The sequence below is a fragment of the Hydra vulgaris genome, chromosome 05 (genome assembly GCF_038396675.1).
Source record: "Hydra vulgaris chromosome 05, alternate assembly HydraT2T_AEP".
Taxonomy (NCBI): domain Eukaryota; kingdom Metazoa; phylum Cnidaria; class Hydrozoa; order Anthoathecata; family Hydridae; genus Hydra; species Hydra vulgaris.
The window spans coordinates 23,431,606-23,452,500 of NC_088924.1; the positions used below are offsets into that span (position 1 = coordinate 23,431,606).

The 20,895-nt window shown below is 28.2% G+C and overlaps 1 protein-coding gene across 1 annotated transcript in view; it reads right to left on the reverse strand.

Annotated features, from left to right (window-relative positions):
* LOC136080700 (uncharacterized) overlaps positions 1-17,434 on the reverse strand; it is a 123,260-nt gene extending 105,826 nt beyond the window's left edge. Inside the window, exon 1 of the mRNA XM_065797689.1 lies at positions 17,341-17,434. Within this exon, the coding sequence (XP_065653761.1) occupies positions 17,341-17,391 (51 nt within the window). The 5' untranslated portion in view covers positions 17,392-17,434. The remainder of the gene's footprint in view (positions 1-17,340) is intronic.
* Between the last annotated feature and the right edge of the window lie 3,461 nt (positions 17,435-20,895).

Sequence of the window (20,895 nt, forward strand, 5' to 3'; positions counted from 1 at the left end):
AACTTGTGGAGTACCTCAAGGCTCTATATTAGGACCGCTCTTATTTCTAATATATATCAACGACTTAAGTAAATCTTGTAGTATATTAGACTTAATCTTGTTTGCAGATGATACTAATCTATTTTATGCTCACAATGACATAAAAATCTTATTTAAAACTGTAAACATAGAACTTCAATATCTTTCTAAATGGTTTAGAGCAAACAAGTTATCTCTAAATGTAATAAAAACAAAATATACTTTTTTCCATCGCTATCATGAAAGAGACAAAATTCCATTAAAACTTCCAAATCTTTGTATTAACAATTATGAAATAAAAAGAGAGGTATCATTAAAATTTCTAGGCGTACTCCTGGACAAAAATGTAACTTGGAGATGTCAGATAAAATATATTGAAGGTAAACTATCAAGGAACATCGGCATGCTATATAGGACTAAACCATTTTTAAATCTAAGTTGTTTAAAACTCTTATATTTCTCCTTTATTCATTCCTATCTTATTTACGCTAGCATTGCGTGGTGTAGTTCCAATAAAAATAAATTGAAAAAACTCTTTAATATGCAAAAACATGCTATCAGAATTATATCCAATAAAAACCGCTATACACCCTCTCGACCCTTATTTATTAACTTAAATATACTAAATATCTACCAAATAAATATTTATCATCTCCTAATTTTTATGTTCAAAATTAATAAAAGTATCATTCCAAAAAAATTCAACCCGTTATTCAAAATAAAGGAAAACAAATATTTAACTAGATATTCAAATAACAGATATATACAGCCCAAGAGTTATTATGCAGCAACTAATTTTTCAATTTCAATAAGAGGACCAAAGGCATGGAATAAAATATTTTCAACTGAACTTAAAACTCTAACAATGCTTAATGAGTTTAAGACAAAACTAAGACAGCTATTAAAAAAGAATGATTTACCACAAAACCATTTCTGAAATTATATTATGATTTATCTATCAAATGCATGAAAAGTATATTAATCTTAGAAATAGACTGAGTTAAATTTATTTATATCCTAATATATATATTCTTATTGTTTTTGTTTTTTGCTAAGCCTATAGCGCTTCTAGCTAATTCTTGACTTTTTTTTTTTATTAATAGATGTTTTATTTATTATTTTACCACTTTTGTACATTTGTTTATTTTATAAATTTAACGAAGTTTCTTATTTTAAAACTAAACTTTATATTTACGGAATTTATAAAGGGGCTTGGTGATAAGATATATTAGTCTTCTTCTCGCCCCTGCCATATTTATATTTTGTTAGTAAATTACGGAATGTATATTTTTAAACGGCAAAAAAAAAAAAAAAAAAAAAATTTATAATAAAATTCAAATTATTTGAACAGTCAAAACAATATATCATTAGCAAACGTTGATTAGAAACTATACTTAAAATGTTCTTAAGTTCAGATTTTGTGTCAAAGTGAGGCATCAACTTGCGGCGCTCCAGTTGAACGCGAATATAGCCATCACAATTTTCATGACCATAAACTTTGGATGCTAATTCAGTCATAATTTTAATCACACGTTCAACACTTTGATTGTGACATGAAAATGGCTCAATGTCAATAACTATGTCTTCAACTGACGAAAGCCATGCCAATATTTGTACAGTTGGAATATGTTTTGTCAGAACAGGTTCCAAGCGGCGCTGTGTTTGCCAGTCAATCAGTTCTTCATAACTAGTCGCTTGAAATCGTATCTCAGGGAGTTGAAATTTTTGATTTGGTATGTCATCTTCACGAGCACGAAGAATTCTCTTCAACGCGTGCTTACGGATAACTTGACGGTTGTCTTTGAGCATAGCCAGAATAATGCTCTCGATATGAGCCGGGTAGCTATTGCGCTTCAAAACTTGCTGAACAATTATTCGATAACGCACAGGAAGAATTCGTGATGTTTCTATCATTTTATAATAGTGTGGAGCAACATTCCAGCAGTTTGAATGTTTCTTAATGTCAAACCAAACAACCGCATATGAATTCACAATAAGTTTAGCCAAAAGTATTAGTTCATTTGATGGATCTTCAGTAGATATATAGAGGCGTAGAACACGGTTTGCTAGTGTCAACCACCTTGCATGGTTTAGACGCCCAGGTGTTCTAGAATTAAATCTATCTGGTACAACACCTGTCTTCACCGCATTAACATTTTCGAAAAAGTACAGTTGATCAATGCTTAACAACTGCTTATTGCATTTAATAGGTTCACCAACAAATATGGCAAAGCTGACTATGGGTTTCTGAACAGACATTGAAATAGACTTGCCAATTGGTCAATGAAATGAATGGGGTCCAGTTGTTGCACCATCTAAGGAGTGAAAAAGATATCGCAAAGGAAGCTCGTTCAGATGTAAAAGACAAATGAACCAGTGCAGTGGTCGACCAAGTTCAATTTCTATTCTGCGTATAACTCCATTGTTTAAACCAGTATTAACGTTAGTTGAATCAGAACCAATACAAACAAGGTTCGTGCAGTCAACAGTATCAATTATTGAATCTGCAATGGATTTGGCTGATCCACTTGTTGGCGTACAATGATCAACATACTTTGAATTTGGCTCTGATAAAATGGAAATATGTTCCTCAGAAATCACAGTCTGCCTATTCCCCTTAAGTTTTAAAGTTTGATCTTTCCTTCCATCAAAATACAATCAAGTAATTCTACAATCAGCATTTTTACAGGATGTTCTCAGTAGTTTTCGTTCTCTGTGAATTTTATTCCGATCCACTGGCCCCATATGTTCTATACCAAAATCAACCAGAGTTGCTAATACAATCGCGGCAACTGCTCTATCTGATATGCTAAAACCATCTGCTTGTAGAGCAATATTTTTTAAACAACGGTTTATCAGACGAGTAGATGTGACTTTGGTATTGACATCTGATACGGAAGGGGAATAAGTTTCGGTGTCAGAATTGTTGTCTGTTTCATTATCTGATTCATTATCAGATGCGTCAACGACTCTGGCACACTTAACTGCAGTCTCTTCCTTTGATAATGAAACAGATTTTCGTTTTAAACGCCTCTCAGCACGTGCGGATTCCTTCTTGTCGATTCCAGCTATTCTGCCAACACGTATAGTGCGTTGATCAGTTAGGAAGTCATGCTCAATTGCTGGCACTTTAAGAACCATTGGACAGCAACAAGACGAAAGTTCTTTGCATTTACACGAACAAATGTCAAACAATGTGTCAAGATCTTTTTCTATTTCATCTTGTTTGACTGTTGCAGACTTTGATCGAATCACTTTCTGAACATTGCCAATGTACTTCTTCAGCTGTAATTCTATGCCTCGAAGACTGATAGTAGGAACTGATGCTTTAATCCATATCTGAGAAAGTTTTTCTGCTAGTCTCTTACAAACAGACCGTAGTGGTTCAGTTTCATAATTCTTCTCAGACAAGTATGCTTTGCCTACTTGCTTGTGGGTTGGCAAGCAAAAATTGGGTAATTCACGACCTTCTCCAAAAAGTATATGACGATTCTTTGAAGCTTTAGATCTTGAAATCATTATTGTTTTACAATTTTATTACATATCAGAATTTCAGTTAATTTCTAAAAATACAAAATGAGACGGATAAATACTGCAATCAGTTGATAAAAGCAGAATTTAATAAACAATCATATAAAAATAGAATAATATAATAATAATAATAATATAATATTATAAAGTTATAATAGCGTTGGAGTTAATCATATCATTAGGGTTAATTTAGTTAGGTAGGTATAGGTTTGGTTCAATTTCATAACCTTGGAATTATATCTAGTATTAGGGTTAAATGCGCGTTTCAGTTAATGCATGTACTAAAGTAAATATACTTACCATATAAAACCTTAATACTTAAAAATGCAAAGTATAATCAATTCTTTAGAAATATTTTTTTTGTAAATATTAAACAACACTATATCACGCCACTTTTCACAAATTCTAAAAAAAATTGATTTTTATGATCCGGCCTAATATATATATATATATATATATATATGTATATATATGTGTATATATATATATATATATATATAATATATATATATATATATATATATATATATATATATATATATATATATATATATATATATATATATATGTATCTATATATATATATACATATCATCAAAAATATTATTATTCTTTTTTTATTGATTTCAATACTGGGATTAAATTATTTATGCAGTAACCTTATTTTTATTTTAATGCCTCACGTGTTGATTCCCTATGCACGTGTACATTATATTTAGGCCTTGCGAGAAAAAAATACTTCATTTCTTATATCAAGATTCCAATTTTTATAGTTGCTTGAAAAGGAGCGATATGAGATTTTGGAGCGATATGAGCGATATTGGAGGTCCGTTTTGAAGGTCCACAATAGACGTTATTGGACGTCTAACGGACGTTTAATAACGTCTATTATGGACCTCCGAACGGACTGTTTTAGACGTCTTTGGACGTACTTCAGATGTACGAAATTGACGGCGAAAACCGTTTCATTAGGTACGTCCAATTTGGACGTCCGAACGAACCTTTTTGGACGTTCTTTGACGTACTATGGACGTCCGAGCGCCAATTAGGTACAAGGCAGTATATAAATCATACTAAGCGCTAATTATCACATTATAATGTAGCAATAGTGGTTTACCATACAGAAAATTATTAAATGTTTACTTGATGCAAGTTGCCACTCTGTATAATAAGGTTTAAGTACCTATTCTAAAAACATATGAGAATTTCGTAGTTTTTACAAATATGCATAAAATAGCCCTTGTACAACATCATATGTTACTTTAATCATTTTTGGTACCTCTGGTTAAATCGTCTCTGGTTATGTTTATATTTATGGGCAACAAAAACCGAATGTGGACCACCTAATGTACTATACAATCAAATTTAGAACGGATTGATTCTATTCGATTTTTTGACTGATTTGTTATTGTTTTTTGTCAAACTGCAAAAACAGAAACTCCTATTAGTTATAACTCAAGCAATCTTTTTTGTTTATAGTTGTTTGAACAAACTGAAAAAAAAAGTATTTTGTTCGGAAGAAAACAGTATCTCGTTCTATAACTGGTAACTCTACCCATTTATTACAACCTCTTTATGTTAAAAAGATATTGGAAGAATATACTTGATCAATCAAAAATCTCTTGTTCAAAAAAAGCTCAGACAATTACAAAAACAAAATCTCTTTCGTTCTAACTTTAATTGCTCATAAACATTATATTCGTCAGATCAAAAGGTAATTAAAAACTTAGTAGCGTAGAGGTTTTAAAAAAATTATGGATTTACCCATTACATAAAAGTATTATTCTCAATTGTTAGCCAGATAGTGATAAAAACATTAAAATAGTTATGGCAAAGCAGTAGTTAATGCGCTTTTTTAAAAAAAAAAATACTTTTTACCTTAAAAAGAGTGCTTCTTTTGTAAATTCTTTGGCAAAATGTAAAGATGCTCTACTTGCATTTTCTGTTAGTGAAACTCATTTAATAAGACTCTTATGCGAGTCCTCTTTAAACATACCTATTAAAACAAAACAAATTTTTTTATGAAAGTTTAAAACAAAAAAATGTGTTTTTGAATAGGTTTTGCTTTTTACTCCATTTGCAGAGTAACTTTAAATCACCAATAAAACTAATATTATATAAAATCCTTTTATTTATATATTATTTTGAATTTAAGTTATGTAAGACTCAACCTCAGTCCTTATATTTGTTTTGTTAAATTTCAAATATTGTTAATTGTGAAGGAAGAGCAAGTAAAAATATCTCAAAAACGTTCAAAGTTAACACCGGTTTATGGTATTGTATTTGCAGAAAACTGACACTAAGTGACTCTCCTTTTCTTTACATCCTGCTTTTATACCAGGAACCTGTTTTGAAAACTATTTACCCTAAAACTTACTCTAATGAAATATTATTTTTTTCTCTGAGGCTATTACAGCTGAATGTGTTCCGTAAAGTAACTTAAAATATTCGCCTTTATAACCTTGATTCCTTTCTGGACATCTGTCTAATTTTTTGTGTTAGCCTAATAAACTCTTATAGCTTTGATTCTTTGTTTCCTTTTTTTGAACTGAGGCTGACGAGTTCGTTTGGCATAAATGTAAACATACTTTTTCTGTTTATTGCCATATGAGAAAAATTAAACCCTACCCTGTTATGAGGTAGGTAGGTGCAGCGGGTCCAACAAATTCTTCCGCCAAATTATAATGACAAAGTACAAACTTTCTGACTAATAACTTTATTTGTTTCCTTATATTTTTTTTAATTTTAACAAAATTCTGATCTTTATTTTTAGTGTTACGTAATAACCAATCTTAACCGTATCAAAAGCAACTTATAGATATAACTTTAATCTCTTAAAAAAAATCAAATTTATGACCTGATATTTTACATTACTGGTTTACCAGAGTTAAATATTAGGCTACATATAGAAAAAGGTTATTTCGTTTTTTAGTCGCAATATATTCAATTGACTCAACTTTATGATCTTGATTTCTTTCTAGGCATTTGTCTAATTTCTTACGATTACCTTAAAATCTTACATGCTTAATTCTACGTTTCCTAATTTTCATAGGAGGCTGACGAGTTCGTGTTGCATTACGGTAAACAAGTTTTTCTGTTTATTGTCAAAAGAGTTTTACACCCTACTCTGATATGGGTTTGGTAGGTGCAATGAGACCAACAACTTCTTCCGACTAATGATAATGATAAAATACAAAGTCTTTTACAAAAAAAGTTTTTTAATCTCTTTTTTTTATCGTTAATTTTATCAAAATTCTGATCATTAATTTTAGTTTTACGTAATTTCCATTTACGTTATGTTAACTGCTATGTTACACTACTGATTTAACAGAGTTAAATATTAGGTTATATATAGAAAAAGATTTTGTCGTTTTAAGTTGCATTATATTCTATTGACTCACCTATATAATTTTGATTTCTTTCAAGACATTTTTCTAAGTCCTTAAAATTACCTTATAAATTCCTATAGCTTTAACAATATGTTTCCTGTTTTTCATCTGAGGCTGACTTTTTAGGCAATTCAGATTTTTCATTCAGTAATGATTATTTTTACTGAATAAAAAATATTAATTATTTTCTAAATGCAGACATGAAAATAAATTTCTTTTAAAATATTTGTAAAAACTAATGAGCAGTCTAAAATTATCCTAATTCTAAAGAATTCTTTTCATGATTTTTTAATTATCTAATGTAGTTAATGTAATTTCCTGGTTGCATAGTACAACTAGTTATTACATAATTAATAGTTCCCAACTTCCTATGAAATAAATTTTCTATAATTTGAACTTTTTGATAGTTAGACATTCTTCCTGATGGAAAAAAATGATGTTGAAGATAAAAGATAGATAACTGTTTTTACTAAGTTATATATATTAAATATTCTCATTTCATAAAAAAATTACTCAGAGAAAAACCGTCAGCAAAATTAATTACACGTATTACATGCTTCTGGCGGCAATTGAGAAATTTTAACTTAAATTTTTTCAGTGCTTGCTTAAGCAATATTTGCATAATTTATACCACAATGAAAGAAAGCTTAAAAGAGTTGGACTGAAATTTTTTTACTTATATAGATTCTGGCCTAATAACCCAGTGGGCACGGTACGTTTTTAAAACATTTTTAAAACGTTTTTTAGATGTTTTTATTAGGTTTAAACCTAATAAAAACGTCCAAGAACGTTTTAAAAACGTACTGTGCCCACTGGGAAAGAGTTATAATCTTTTTGGAAACCTTATTACCAGCAAAATCAATATGTTGCTTCTGTGATATGTTCTAATCATAGAGCACACCAAAAAAATGTCGTGAAGCAAATCTCTTTTTATTTCAATTTGGTAAATAAAAATAACTGGTAGAGCTAGTGGTAAATAAAGTTTTTTTTTTTATCGAATATAAAAGAACCCATTCTATTATTTAAATATTTAGGGTAAGTTTATTGCGTTTAAAACAGTTAGAAATATGTTTGAGTTTTTTATTCGAAGTAGTTTAGAGTTTATTAATATTTTTTTCAGATAAAAACAAATTTTTCCTTGCGGAACACCACATGAAATGTCTAAAACATTATTTGATAAATATCGTTAAAAGAAATAAATTGTTTTCGGTTTGTTAAACAACTAATAAAGCATTTTAAAACTACGTCACTTAATTTATATCATTTTAGTTTATTAATGAGGATGCAACGATTTACTGTATTAAATGCTTTTGATAAATCTAAAAAATCTAAAAAAATATCTAAAGTGAATTGTAAATTTTTATATGAGGTAATGATTTCACGGACGAATTGGATGATTACTTTCTCTGAAGAACTACGACTTTTAAAACCAAACTGATTTTTATATAAAAAGTTCTACTCATAAAAAAAATTATATAATCTATTGTAAATAGAGTTTAAAAATTTTTGAAAATAGTTGATAAAATAGAGATAGGTTAGTAGTTAGATGTATTCCTTCTGTCTCCTACATTGTAGCGTAGGATTATTTTGACTATTTGTAATTGTTCAGGAAAAAAACTCTTTGTTGTATTGACCCTTTGAAAACTTTTATGAGATTTTCTTTTAATTGTGTAAACCATTCTATTCCATGGGCCTTTTTTAAAATAGATTTAATTGCCACTTGAAACTTCTCAAATGATAGCTCAGAAGATAATATATTAAGGCAAATGCAATCATCCATTGGAGTTAAAAAGTTATTGAACACAACTTGGGTATTAAGAATTTGTTTGCCAGTTTGAAACCGATCTTAATGACGAGGGTATTTAGCTAAATGTCTCTTTAGTATCGAGATATTAGATTGAACTTCCGCGCTCAAAGTTCAATCTGATATTTCGACACATTCTTTTTATACTACTTGTCTCATCATTAGCTTTGAGCAAACCTAAGGTTACTCTGTTTTGTTTTCATTAATGTTTCTTTTATAAATTTCGTGAGCAAATATCAATTTTTACTACAGAATATGGTTGGCAGACTTATAGTTGTTACAAAAAAATATGTCATAAAATACTTAAAAATAAAACAATCTAACAATCATAAATCTTGTTATATCTAGTAACGAAATTTAGAAATTAATATAAATAAGCATATTAAAAATGATTGCTTTATAGTAAAACAAATAGCAAAAGAAACACAGAAATGGAAAAGTTTATTAAAACAATCATTAGATGTAATTTGTTTCTTGCTGAGCGTGGATGGTTAAATGGTATTTCTTGAGATTCAAACAATGGAATTTTTCTTAGATTTTTATAACTTTTGAAAAAAATGTAAAAAATATAAAACAAACACCAAACGAAAACCAAAGATTGCAAGTAGATTATTTATTGGCGGACATAAATTTATGTGGTGTTCATGCAGCAGAATTAATTATTCAAGCTGTAAGATTTATGGGCACTATACAAACATTATGCAGTATATTTAGTTCTAGTCCACAAAGATAAGAAATGATAAAAATAGTGCTAGATACTCTTTGCACATTATCTCAAATACACGCTGGTCAGCAAGAATTAAAAGTGATAAACCATATGCTTAAAAACTTATTGAAATTAAAAATGCAATAGGTTCTGCTTACGAATTGAACTTAACGTCGGAAACCCGATCAGATCTTAACGGAATAAAAGCATATAAATCTTTTGAATGCCTACCTTTGGCAAAAGTATGGTACAAAGTCCTTACAGCTATAAGTTACAGAAGTAAATAACAAAAGTTTTACAAGCTAGCAGAGAAACAATTGATGTAAGACTAACCAATTTTTCATGTCTTTTTGTTGAATTAAATGAAAGGAGAGATAGTTGCGACACTAATTAAAATGAATGTAGATTATTGGGTGCATCTATACACAAAGTTTTTAGGAAAAAATAACATTAAAAGAAAAAATAACAGCACACGAGTTAAAATAGACGTCAACTTAATTTTTTGATTGATAGCATCATTGGAAATATGTAAAGAGGATTTAATGCAGAAAAAGAAATAGACTTATTACTTTATGTGTTATGCTTGTTTAGTTACTTAAATGATCAAAAAATACAAATAAGTCTAAAATATAGCAAAAAAGGTATGAAAATAATATCGGTCATTATCTTACAGATAAAATACTACTTTTAAAATCAATTTATGATGCTAGTATACAAAATAATTCTCTTTAGCCCGTTTAATTAGAAACGAAATAAAAAAAAAAAAAAAAAAAAACTGGATGCGCTGTTTCCAAACATTAGAATGGCAATGAGGCTAATTTGCATAATTCCAGTGAAAGTTATCCAAGCAGTAAGATCGAAGTGTGTTGAAAAGAAGAAAAAACGTATTAAGACCAACAGTTACACCAAATCGCCTTAATGAATTGCTTAAATGATAGTGATGGCAGTAATGATAGCCCGCCCTACTAAATTTTATTTTATCACCCAATAGGTACAGTGAGACGCGCAAAGTTTAATCCAGTTATCTTCTTTATATATATGATAAGTTGTAAAAAGCCAAGTTTCTGAAAGATTTTTGCTTTTGCTTATTTCCGAAAATAAGAATCTGACGCCGGAAATAAAAATAACCCACCAACTTGAAAAGGTACTAGTGGTTATGAAACTGAGAGTTTCTTGCTGAATATTTTTTATTTTACTTATTTAACAATAATTAACAATATCTTCGGCAAGTTTTTAATTTAAATTATAATAGGAGAAGGTAAAAGTATGACCGAAATTAAGAAAGCTCAACTCAACGCATATAAGGGCTCAACAAGACATTATAGAGCGTTTCAAAGATTTCAAAGGAAAAAAAAAGATCAAGAAATATTATTTCCAATTACGTAAAGGATCCGGAAGGTTTTGGAGCAAAAAAGCTAATGCGAAGGCCATCGGTTTTGACTACAAACGCGAAACGATTGATTGTTCGACAAGCTTTGAAATCAAGTTTCAATCAGCTTCAACATGACCTTAATCTTGATGTTAGACCCTAACGGATACGTTAAACCCTCCTAAACTGTTAAGTCTTGGAGTGCGGAAAGTGTATAGCCTCACTAATGCTCACTCAGAACAATAAGCAGAGCCGTCATGAGTGTAAAAAATTGCATGTAAGCAGGAGTTAGCTAATTCATGTTTTTAGGCAAAAAAATTCAATTTAGACGGCTCAGACGTACTAAAATGCTATTAGCACAATTTAAGGCAACAGAAGCAGTTTTTTCTAAGAAGAAATGAAGATTGAATACCATTAAAAACTATTGTCAATTATTGTTCGAAAGGTTTACGCCTCTGGCAAGCATCTTGGATCAAGAAATGAGCTGAGTGTTGCAGTTAAAAAAGCATGGAGCAAAATCTATTTCTACGTCTAGTTTCTTCAACGCAACGTCTTTTATACAATTAAATGAGGCTTAAACTAACTATAATTCGTTTCAGAACTATTAGTCAATCTTTTAACCTAATAAAAGACTCGCTAAATTTTTCCAAAACTATATATCAAAAACAAGTGAAACTTTATATACTTTCCTAAATTTAGACTATTGTTATTAGATAGAATTTAAGCGTAGGAGATTGCCTATTGGCTGCGAAAATTGAAATTTTGTAAGGTAGGCTACCATTACTGCCAGCACTGTAGAACTTTTATCTATTGTAACCGATATGGTTTTAATAATTAATTTTGAAGAAGTTATTATTATTATAATTTTTTTTTTTGGTGAATCAGAAGGCACAATAAACTTTTTGTTTTGTTTTTATTTTAATATACATTATTCGATATTTCGCTGATCTATTGTAATAATCAGCGTCATCAGGTATAATACCTGATGACGCAGACACAATATTGTATCCAAATTCTACCTGGCACCATATTATATGCAAATTTTTTTAGATGACGATGACACAATATTATATCCAAATTTTATCGCTAGCTATTGCTTAAATAAAAAGCTCTATAAATATGTAAAAGAACAAACATATGGATGTAGCAGTTATACTATACTAAATATTTTTTATATACAAATAATTTTTTGTTGATTAAAACGCTTTTTTAAGGGATAAATGCATGGCTTATATGCGTCCCATAAGTAACGATTCAAGGTCCTGTAAGCAATGACTCATTATAAATAGATACTAGTGTTGTTTCTTAAAGTAGAGTTTAGTTAAATTTAATAACAAAACAAATAACATAAAGTTCTTTAAAGTTTTTTTTAACTTTTCAAACGTATGGTATCAAAACATATGTAGAAATTACAATATAAAGCACTTTCTTTAGAATTGTTAAACTTTTTTTTCTATAGAACAGTTTTGCTTTACTATTGAAATTAAGATTTTTTATACAAAATTATACCTGAATTTCAATAGACCATTTGTTTCCAAGTTTCATATAAGTGTTTTAGATTTTTTTTTCAATAGTTTTTGTTAAAAAAAAAAAAAAAACTTACGATTTCCAAAGTTTTTGTTAATTATAACGTATTACCAGTCATTGTTTTTTATTTCAAATTGTAGAACAAATTAAAGGCTCAAACTAATGCTAAAAGATAATGTAAATAAAGAAGACCTAATCTTGTTTTAGCAAAGGAAAAAAATAAAGAGTATATTAAAAAACAGCGAATAAAAAAAGAGATGAATACTCAAAGTTACCAAAACGTAACAACAAAAAGCTGATATAGAAAGAAAGGTTAAAGAAAAGAAAAAAAAAAGAAAAATGGAGAAAAGCAACTAAAAAAAAATTAATGAAATTATTCGCCACATAAAGCCATATAGTACCCATTCTTCTCATTTAAGGGCTGTAAATAAAATAAAACTAATGTTACCCAATAGCCCATCAAAGCAAAAAGCAGTTTTTTTGAAATTACCCTTGACGCTACGTTGCAACATTGTAGAATGTTCTAATGGTTTTAAAGAAGTTACTTCCTTACATGAAGAAATCAACAACAAAGCTATTAATTTTTATAAAAATGATGAAACCAGCCGCATATCGCCTGGACAAAAAGACCAATTTGCAAAAAAAAAAAAAAATTATATGAAAAAAGATTATGTTCAAAAACGGCCTATGTACATGAGCAGAAGAAAGACGCATACTTTGTTTATGACAGAAAATGAAAATGTAAAAATTGGCGTAAGTAAATTTGTAACTTATTGACCATATTTTAGTTATTAGATATTACATAGGAGAGACCGGGGCTAGTTGGCTCGGTTTTTACTCTTTGAGCTCTGTAGCCCTAACAGTACATTTTTTTAAAAATATTAAAGTGTAGTCTTTAAGAGTATGGATTAGCGTATCTTATAAAATTTGCATTCATTTAAAAAAAAAAAATTCTTGGGGCCTTTCCGGATCCTCAGAAAAAAAAAAAATTTGCGCCAACTTACCCCACCACGGGGTAAGTTGGCGCAAACTTTAAAAATGATTATTAATGCACTATTAAGTGCAAAATTAATAGAAATTTTTTTAAAATTAATTTTTGCAACAATTTTATCCCAAAATTTATTATTACTTTTAGCTGGTACCAAATATTAGTCCGTATAAAAGCCAAACAGTAACCCACCTTTTATCTGTGGAAAAAAAAACTAAACAAAATTTTTTTTTAATTTTTTTGTAAGAATAAATATTTTCAATATTGTTAAAAATAAAAAAAATAAAAAAAAATAATTTTATACAAATAAATATTTTTTTCCATAGTAAATGCTGTGAGCCAACTTACCCCGTAAAAAGTTTGTCAACTTACCCCGAAAGCTTTTTTTTTAATAAACAGTCTATAGATTCTGAAAAACGGCAGCTTTGAAAAAAAAGTCTGACTGGATATAGTAAACTAATTGTGACTGGAACTTTTACAATAATTTTTTTTTCATACGACTAAATATTATCTTTGTAAAGAAAAAAGGAAGCGATGTTCTAAAAGTTACGTTTTTGTCCAAAAAACGCATAAATCTCAATATCTCCCATGAATCCTGACAATACTACAGTGAATGATGAAATGGTCAATGAGTACACTTGTACGATCACCTGTGCTTACTGATGCTATACTTTTTAACTCAAAGCTTTACTAAAAAACAGCAGCATAAGAGTTGAGAATATGACAGAAATAGCACAAAAGAGGTGGATAGTATAGCAGTGCTACAAATGATTTACGCTGAAAATTATAAATGTTTTTCAAAAGATGAAGTTTAAAATGCATACTGGAATCAATAGCAGGTAACTATTTCTACTTCTGTAACGTGCTTCCAAAATATGAAATACTATTATGCAGTTGTTAGTGATTGTACAACTCATGATAAAGAATCATCATTAGTAATTCTTGACAAAGTGATTTGAAGTCTACCAAATGAAGTTGTTGAGTTAAGAGTTTGGCCAGATGGCCTTTCAAGTCAGTTTAAAGATTTATTATGTTGCGTGCTTAAGCCTCCACAAAAGGTATGGTGTTGTTATAAAATGGAACCACAGTGCAAATAGCCATGGTAAAGGACCTATAAATGGCTTAGGAGCAACTTCTAAAATAATTACTTCTAATCAAGTTCTAATCAGAAAAGCTGTTATTAACAATGCTGAAGACTTTTGTCACAATGTCTCTAAGGCTAGCCCAAAGTTTCAAATTTCTTTAATTTTATATAAAAAAATTTTTTAAGATTCTATTAAATGTACAAGATATATTTCAAAAATCAAATAAAGTAAAAGGGATTTTCGCTTTTCATTACTTTTCTGTTTTCGATGATTGCATCCAATTAAAACGATATTCTTCACAGTCTGAAATTGCAACTCCTAAAATATATATACCCAAAAAAACTAAATTGAGGTTGTTATGCATTTTGTCAATGAGGTTTTGAATATTGTCATGTAAATAAATTAATTTTTGGAAAAAAATTTTATAATTGTTTTTTGTTTTTTCAGAATAACACAACAAAATCAAAAATGAGAGTGAATAAGTATGTGCTGCGAAACAAACAGTTGATGTAATATTATCAAGTTATGCACAACAATGCCTAAGTAGATATATTCTTCCACTTAAATATCTAAACATGTGTTTGTTTTAATTGTTAATAAGTTATGTCTTGTAAATAACGTTTATTTCTGTCCCCGTTAGTAACGATAACTAATTTGATTTACAATATATAAATAAATAGCTAAAACAATCTTTTAAATAATTTTACGCAGAGTAATAACTAATTAATTTATTTAAGAAGCCTGTTTATGTAGGGTAAATATTTGGCTTGAAATATTAAATTGAAAACAACAGGTTTAATGCAGTTTTTTTGCGTCCCATAAGTCACCCAGCAACTTATCAACTATTGTTTCTAAACTTATAATAATTGAACGAAATTGAAATATACATGAAAACAAATAAATGATTTTGGACTGATTCATATATATATATATATATATATATATATATATATATATATATATATATATATATATATATATATATATATATATATATATATATATATATATATATATATATATATATATATATATATATATATATATATATCTATATATATATATATATATAACCATCCAATCTGTTAAAATAAAAAATATATATCTAAAAAATCAAAACTCAAAATTTCCCGTAAATAACGACGAAATTGCGCAAATACTTAAAACCTTGGAAGAGCATAATACACTGAGGCATATTCGTTTAGACGCATCAATTTTTTTCTCTTTATCTTAATTTTTTTCTATGTATTGTCAACTGATATGCATGCAAGTTATTATCAAAATAATTGTTGTGTTGTGGGCTAATGAAAACCACAAAAAAAATTTTTCTATGTGTCTTTATTAACATGAGAGTATGTTTGATTTGCAAAAGCACGTTTTTTAACTGGAATATATCTATAGACGCAATTAGGTTAATAACGGTACTTATTGATTTTTAATCACTTTTACACAAATAAATTGATAAATTTTAGTGTTATTTGATCTTTTGCTCCGTCAGTATCATTTTTATTGCATTTTACGAAATGCCTAAAAGGAAAGTATTTGACAGATGCTGAAAAAATACTATTTAATTTATATCGTGGCTCAGAAATCTCACCAGCACTTTCTATACGAGAAAAAGCAAGAAAAATTGGAAGATCTGACCATGTTGTACAAAACTACATTGCAAAAGGTGACAACTACGGAGTAAAAAAAGCAACAAACGGCAACAAAGTATTAACAAATTGGCAAATTAATCGAATTCGCTTCGAAGCAACCAAAAATAAATTGAATGCAACACAATAAAGGATACATTTTTATTGCCTGTCACCAATAAACATGTTGCACATATTCTACGTACAACACCAAACGTAAAGTGGAAGAAACCACACCAAAAACAATGTTAAATTAACACCATAAAGTTGCTAGATTACAGTTTGCTAAAAATCAAACAAATTGGACTCATGGGTGGCAAAACGTAATATTTTCAGATGAAAAAAAGTTCAGTTTAGATGGTCCGGACACTTACAGTTGTTATTGGCATGATCTAAGAGGAATAAATGACCAACAAACAAAACGAAATTATGGAGGAGGAAGTTTAATGGTTTGGAGTGGATTTTCTTATTCAGGAAAATTGACTCTGTGTTGTGGTTTACCTAAAATGAACTCGATAAAGCATACAGAAATGTTGGATGATGTTCTCATAACTTATATGGATGAAAACATGGACGATAATGCCATATTTCAGCAAGATAATGCTGCAATTCACACATCTAGGCATTCTATGAAATGGTTCAAAGACCACAACATCCCGGTTCTCGAATGGCCAGCTTGTAGCCCGGACTTAAATCTAATTGAGAACGTGTGGGGAATGCTATCAAGAAAAGTTTATGACGATAAAGCAGCCGGACACCAATTTAAAACTGTTACAGAGTTAAAGTGTAAAATCCTTGAAGCATGGTCCGAGTTGGATCAAACTACACTTCAACGAATAGTGGAGTCAATGAAAGGCAGAATTTTTGAAGTGATCCAGTGTAATGGAGGACATACGCATTACTAATTTTCATCTTTTAATGTCAAAAATATGACTGCGTCTATAGATATATTCCAATTAAAAAATGTACTTTTGTATATCAAACATACTCTCATGTTAATAAAGACACATAGAAAAAATTTTTTTGTGATTTTTATTTGCCCACAACACAACAATTATTTTGATAATAACTTGCATGCATATCAGTTGACAATATATAGAAAAAAATTAAGACAAAGAGAAAAAAATTGATGAGTCTAAACGAATATGCCTCAGTGTAGCTTCGTATTGCATAACTTAAAGTTGCTCATTAATATAGTGTGGCGATTTTTATTATGCTGTAAATTTATTTGTAATAATTATATAGTAAATTATAATATATCAAATATAAATATGATAAACAACTTTTACCAATATTATTGCATACAAAAAAATTGTTGCCATGTTTTTATTTCTTTTCATTTCTTTTTTTTACGGAAAAAATTTTGAGCAAAACATGTCTAAATGAAAAAATGAATGTGACAGAGGATTCGTTTGAAATAAATGTTCTTTACGTGTTTTTATAAAAAATTTAATAGCGGTTATTGTAATTTTTATTTGGATATCCATTTAAAATGCTTTCTTTATTTATAAATATGGCGTTTTGCTATTCAACGTCTACAAAAACTACTATCAACAAAGTATTATTATTTCAATTGAATAAGGTCGAAAGACGTTTCTGATTTTTTATTTAGAAAAAATTGTCTATTACAAAAATGTCGAAAATTTTCTGCTTAAAAACTGTGCCTAAGATGTTCTTCAAAAATTATTTTCCTTGCATAATTTTTTAGAAAATTTAATAAAAGACGCCATAGTTTTAAATATTTTCTTTAAGATATAAAACTATAGCGTCTTTTATTCAATTCTCATAAAAATTTATATCAGCGGGTAAATTTATTTAAATCTATCCAGGTCTATGACTCTTTATATTATTTTTGTGATGTGGCTCTTTGCATTATTTTTTTGGCAAATAGAATCTGAGAGAATTTAATGCCTTCAAAATATAATAAACGTTTTAAAAATCTGTTCCTTATAGTGGTTTCAGTAACATTAAATAATAAAGTTGAACGTATTTCACTCTTAACTCCTTCTAACTGTAATGAAATATTTATAAACTTTATGAATACATTTATAAATGCTTTATGAATTTTACCTGAAAAATGGTTAAAATAATTTGATAGTAAAATGTTTATGAGATGTAATAAAAAAAGTGCAGTTTTTAGTTTTAATAAATATCAAATATTTATTGCTAATATTACCACAAAAATACTCGGGCTTGCTGAGGAAGCTAAAATAATTTAAAAAAATTTTTTTTTTCATAAGAAAGCTATTGTAAAATATATAGAACTTTATTTATAAGATTTTATTTATAAGAACTTTATTTATAATATATAGAACTTTATTTATGATATAACTTTATTTATAACTTTATTTATTTAGTCTATAAATATATAGACTTTATTTCTATAGCATTTATCTTCTTGAGATAAACTTAAAATCTGCGAAAACCTTAGATTTTCTCAATTCTGCATTTTATTGCAAAAAATGAAGTATTTATTGTAATACACGTGAGGTTTTTACACATCACAATTCGATTGTCAAATAGAATAATGTTATTATAAACATATTTTTGAATTATTATCAGCATTTCTATTATTACAACTAATTTAAAAAGGTTTGTTTTAGTTATTATAAGTTATTATTTTCAAATTTTTTCTTGATCAAAACTCCCCTCGCCCCTCCTTTTTTTTTCAATTAAAGAAACCCCAACCCCCCTCCCCCCCCTCCAAAATCAAAATTGTTGTTACGGCTCTGATTAATCTACATTTTTTTTACGCATAATTTATCAAAATATAGGTCTGTGTTATAGAAATATAAAAGATATTTGCTAAGAAAAAGGTTGCAATTTATTGAAAAAAATAAAGGTTTTACTTTTTAAAAGTAGCAACATTAAAAAGTTGCATCAAATACTTGAATATTAATTTGTAATTTAAGTTATTTAACTAAAGTTGAATCTATCAAATGTTGCAAAATGTTATATCGTAGTTAAAATAAATAATAATAGTAGGGAGTTTAGTTACGTGACTTTTCATTGCAGAAAAAGAAATTGAAAAAACTCACCTATCAAAATTAATTGTATACATATATACAAGTCTTTTGATATCGATTTTTTCAGAAAAAAAAACATATAGCATTCATTTATATAAGCAGTGTTATGACAGCAGTGTTCTTCTGAAGTAAAATAGGTATTCTCTTTTAAATGTATAATTTTGTGTAAATATCAGTAACTTTAGATAATTCATCACAATAAAATAGGTTCTTCACATATATATTCGTTATGTACAAAAGTTTTTAAATTTTTTTGTCAAGTTTTTATAGGGTGAGTTTTTTGTTTTCTTAAAAGTGATTTGTAGAGTTTCCACCATTTGATTTACATTAGTAAGAGTAGTAAAAACTTTCTGATTTCCTTATCACTACACTACTCACTCTGTGTAATTATCACTACACTACTCACTCTGTGTAATTATCACTACACTACTCACTCTGTGTAATTATCACTACACTACTCACTCTGTGTAATTATCACTACACTACTCACTCTGTGTAATTATCACTACACTACTCACTCTGTGTAATTATCACTACACTACTCACTCTGTGTAATTATCACTACACTACTCACTCTGTGTAATTATCACTACACTACTCACTCTGTGTAATTATCACTACACTACTCACTCTGTGTAATTATCACTACACTACTCACTCTGTGTAATTATCACTACACTACTCACTCTGTGTAATTATCACTACACTACTCACTCTGTGTAATTATCACTACACTACTCACTCTGTGTAATTATCACTACACTACTCACTCTGTGTAATTATCACTACACTACTCACTCTGTGTAATTATCACTACACTACTCACTCTGTGTAATTATTTTAAGTTAAATATCACAGTGTTCCTTGACGTCAAGTGATTTGTTATTCAAGTGCGTATATATTAGATAATTGTTGTTAATATGTTTTTACAGTTTTCTATGTAATTGATAGTGTTTTTATATAGTTAATGTGAAATTTTAAATATGTTTATGTAGGTTGTAATGATAATATTTGAAGTATGTGATTTAGTATAAATTGTAATTATAATTTTGTAAGAGACTGATTCCCATTAAGTAAAGAAAAGAAAACATCTTGACTTAATGTTATATTTCTGCAAGAAAACTAAACGCTTTCTGGTCCGTATTATATGAAACCATATACAGGCTCAGAAATACCTTAGAATAGCGCAATCTGATACGTTGGTTTTGAACGAAAGGCATCCAAGCGTTTGCAGATAGTAAAATAAATTTAGTTATTAAAAAGAGAATGCAGTCGTTTAGCTCATTTTTTTGTACAGATTTAGAATTAAATAAACATAGGCAAGTTATTTAGTTACTTTGATGAAAAAAAATTCCATCGCAGCAATAAAAAAGCGCATCGTTGTTATAATTAAGAACCACAGATAGTTTATATTTCAATGTATATATATATATATATATATATATATATATATATATATATATATATATATATATATATATATATATATATATATATACATCGCTTTTTTTTTCTTGCTATAATAACAATTTTGATGTATTATCTAATTTATTGTTTGCAATATTATATAATGCATATTATCAAAATATATTTATATTAACAATATCATAATCTTTATTACTTCGACAATAAAATGAATAAAAAAACATTTTTAATAAATTTATATATATATATGTATATATATATATATATATATATATATATATATATATATATACATCGCTATATTTTTCTAGCTATAATAACAATTTTGATGTATTATCTAATTTATTGTTTGCAATATTATATAATGCATATTATCAAAATATATTTATATTA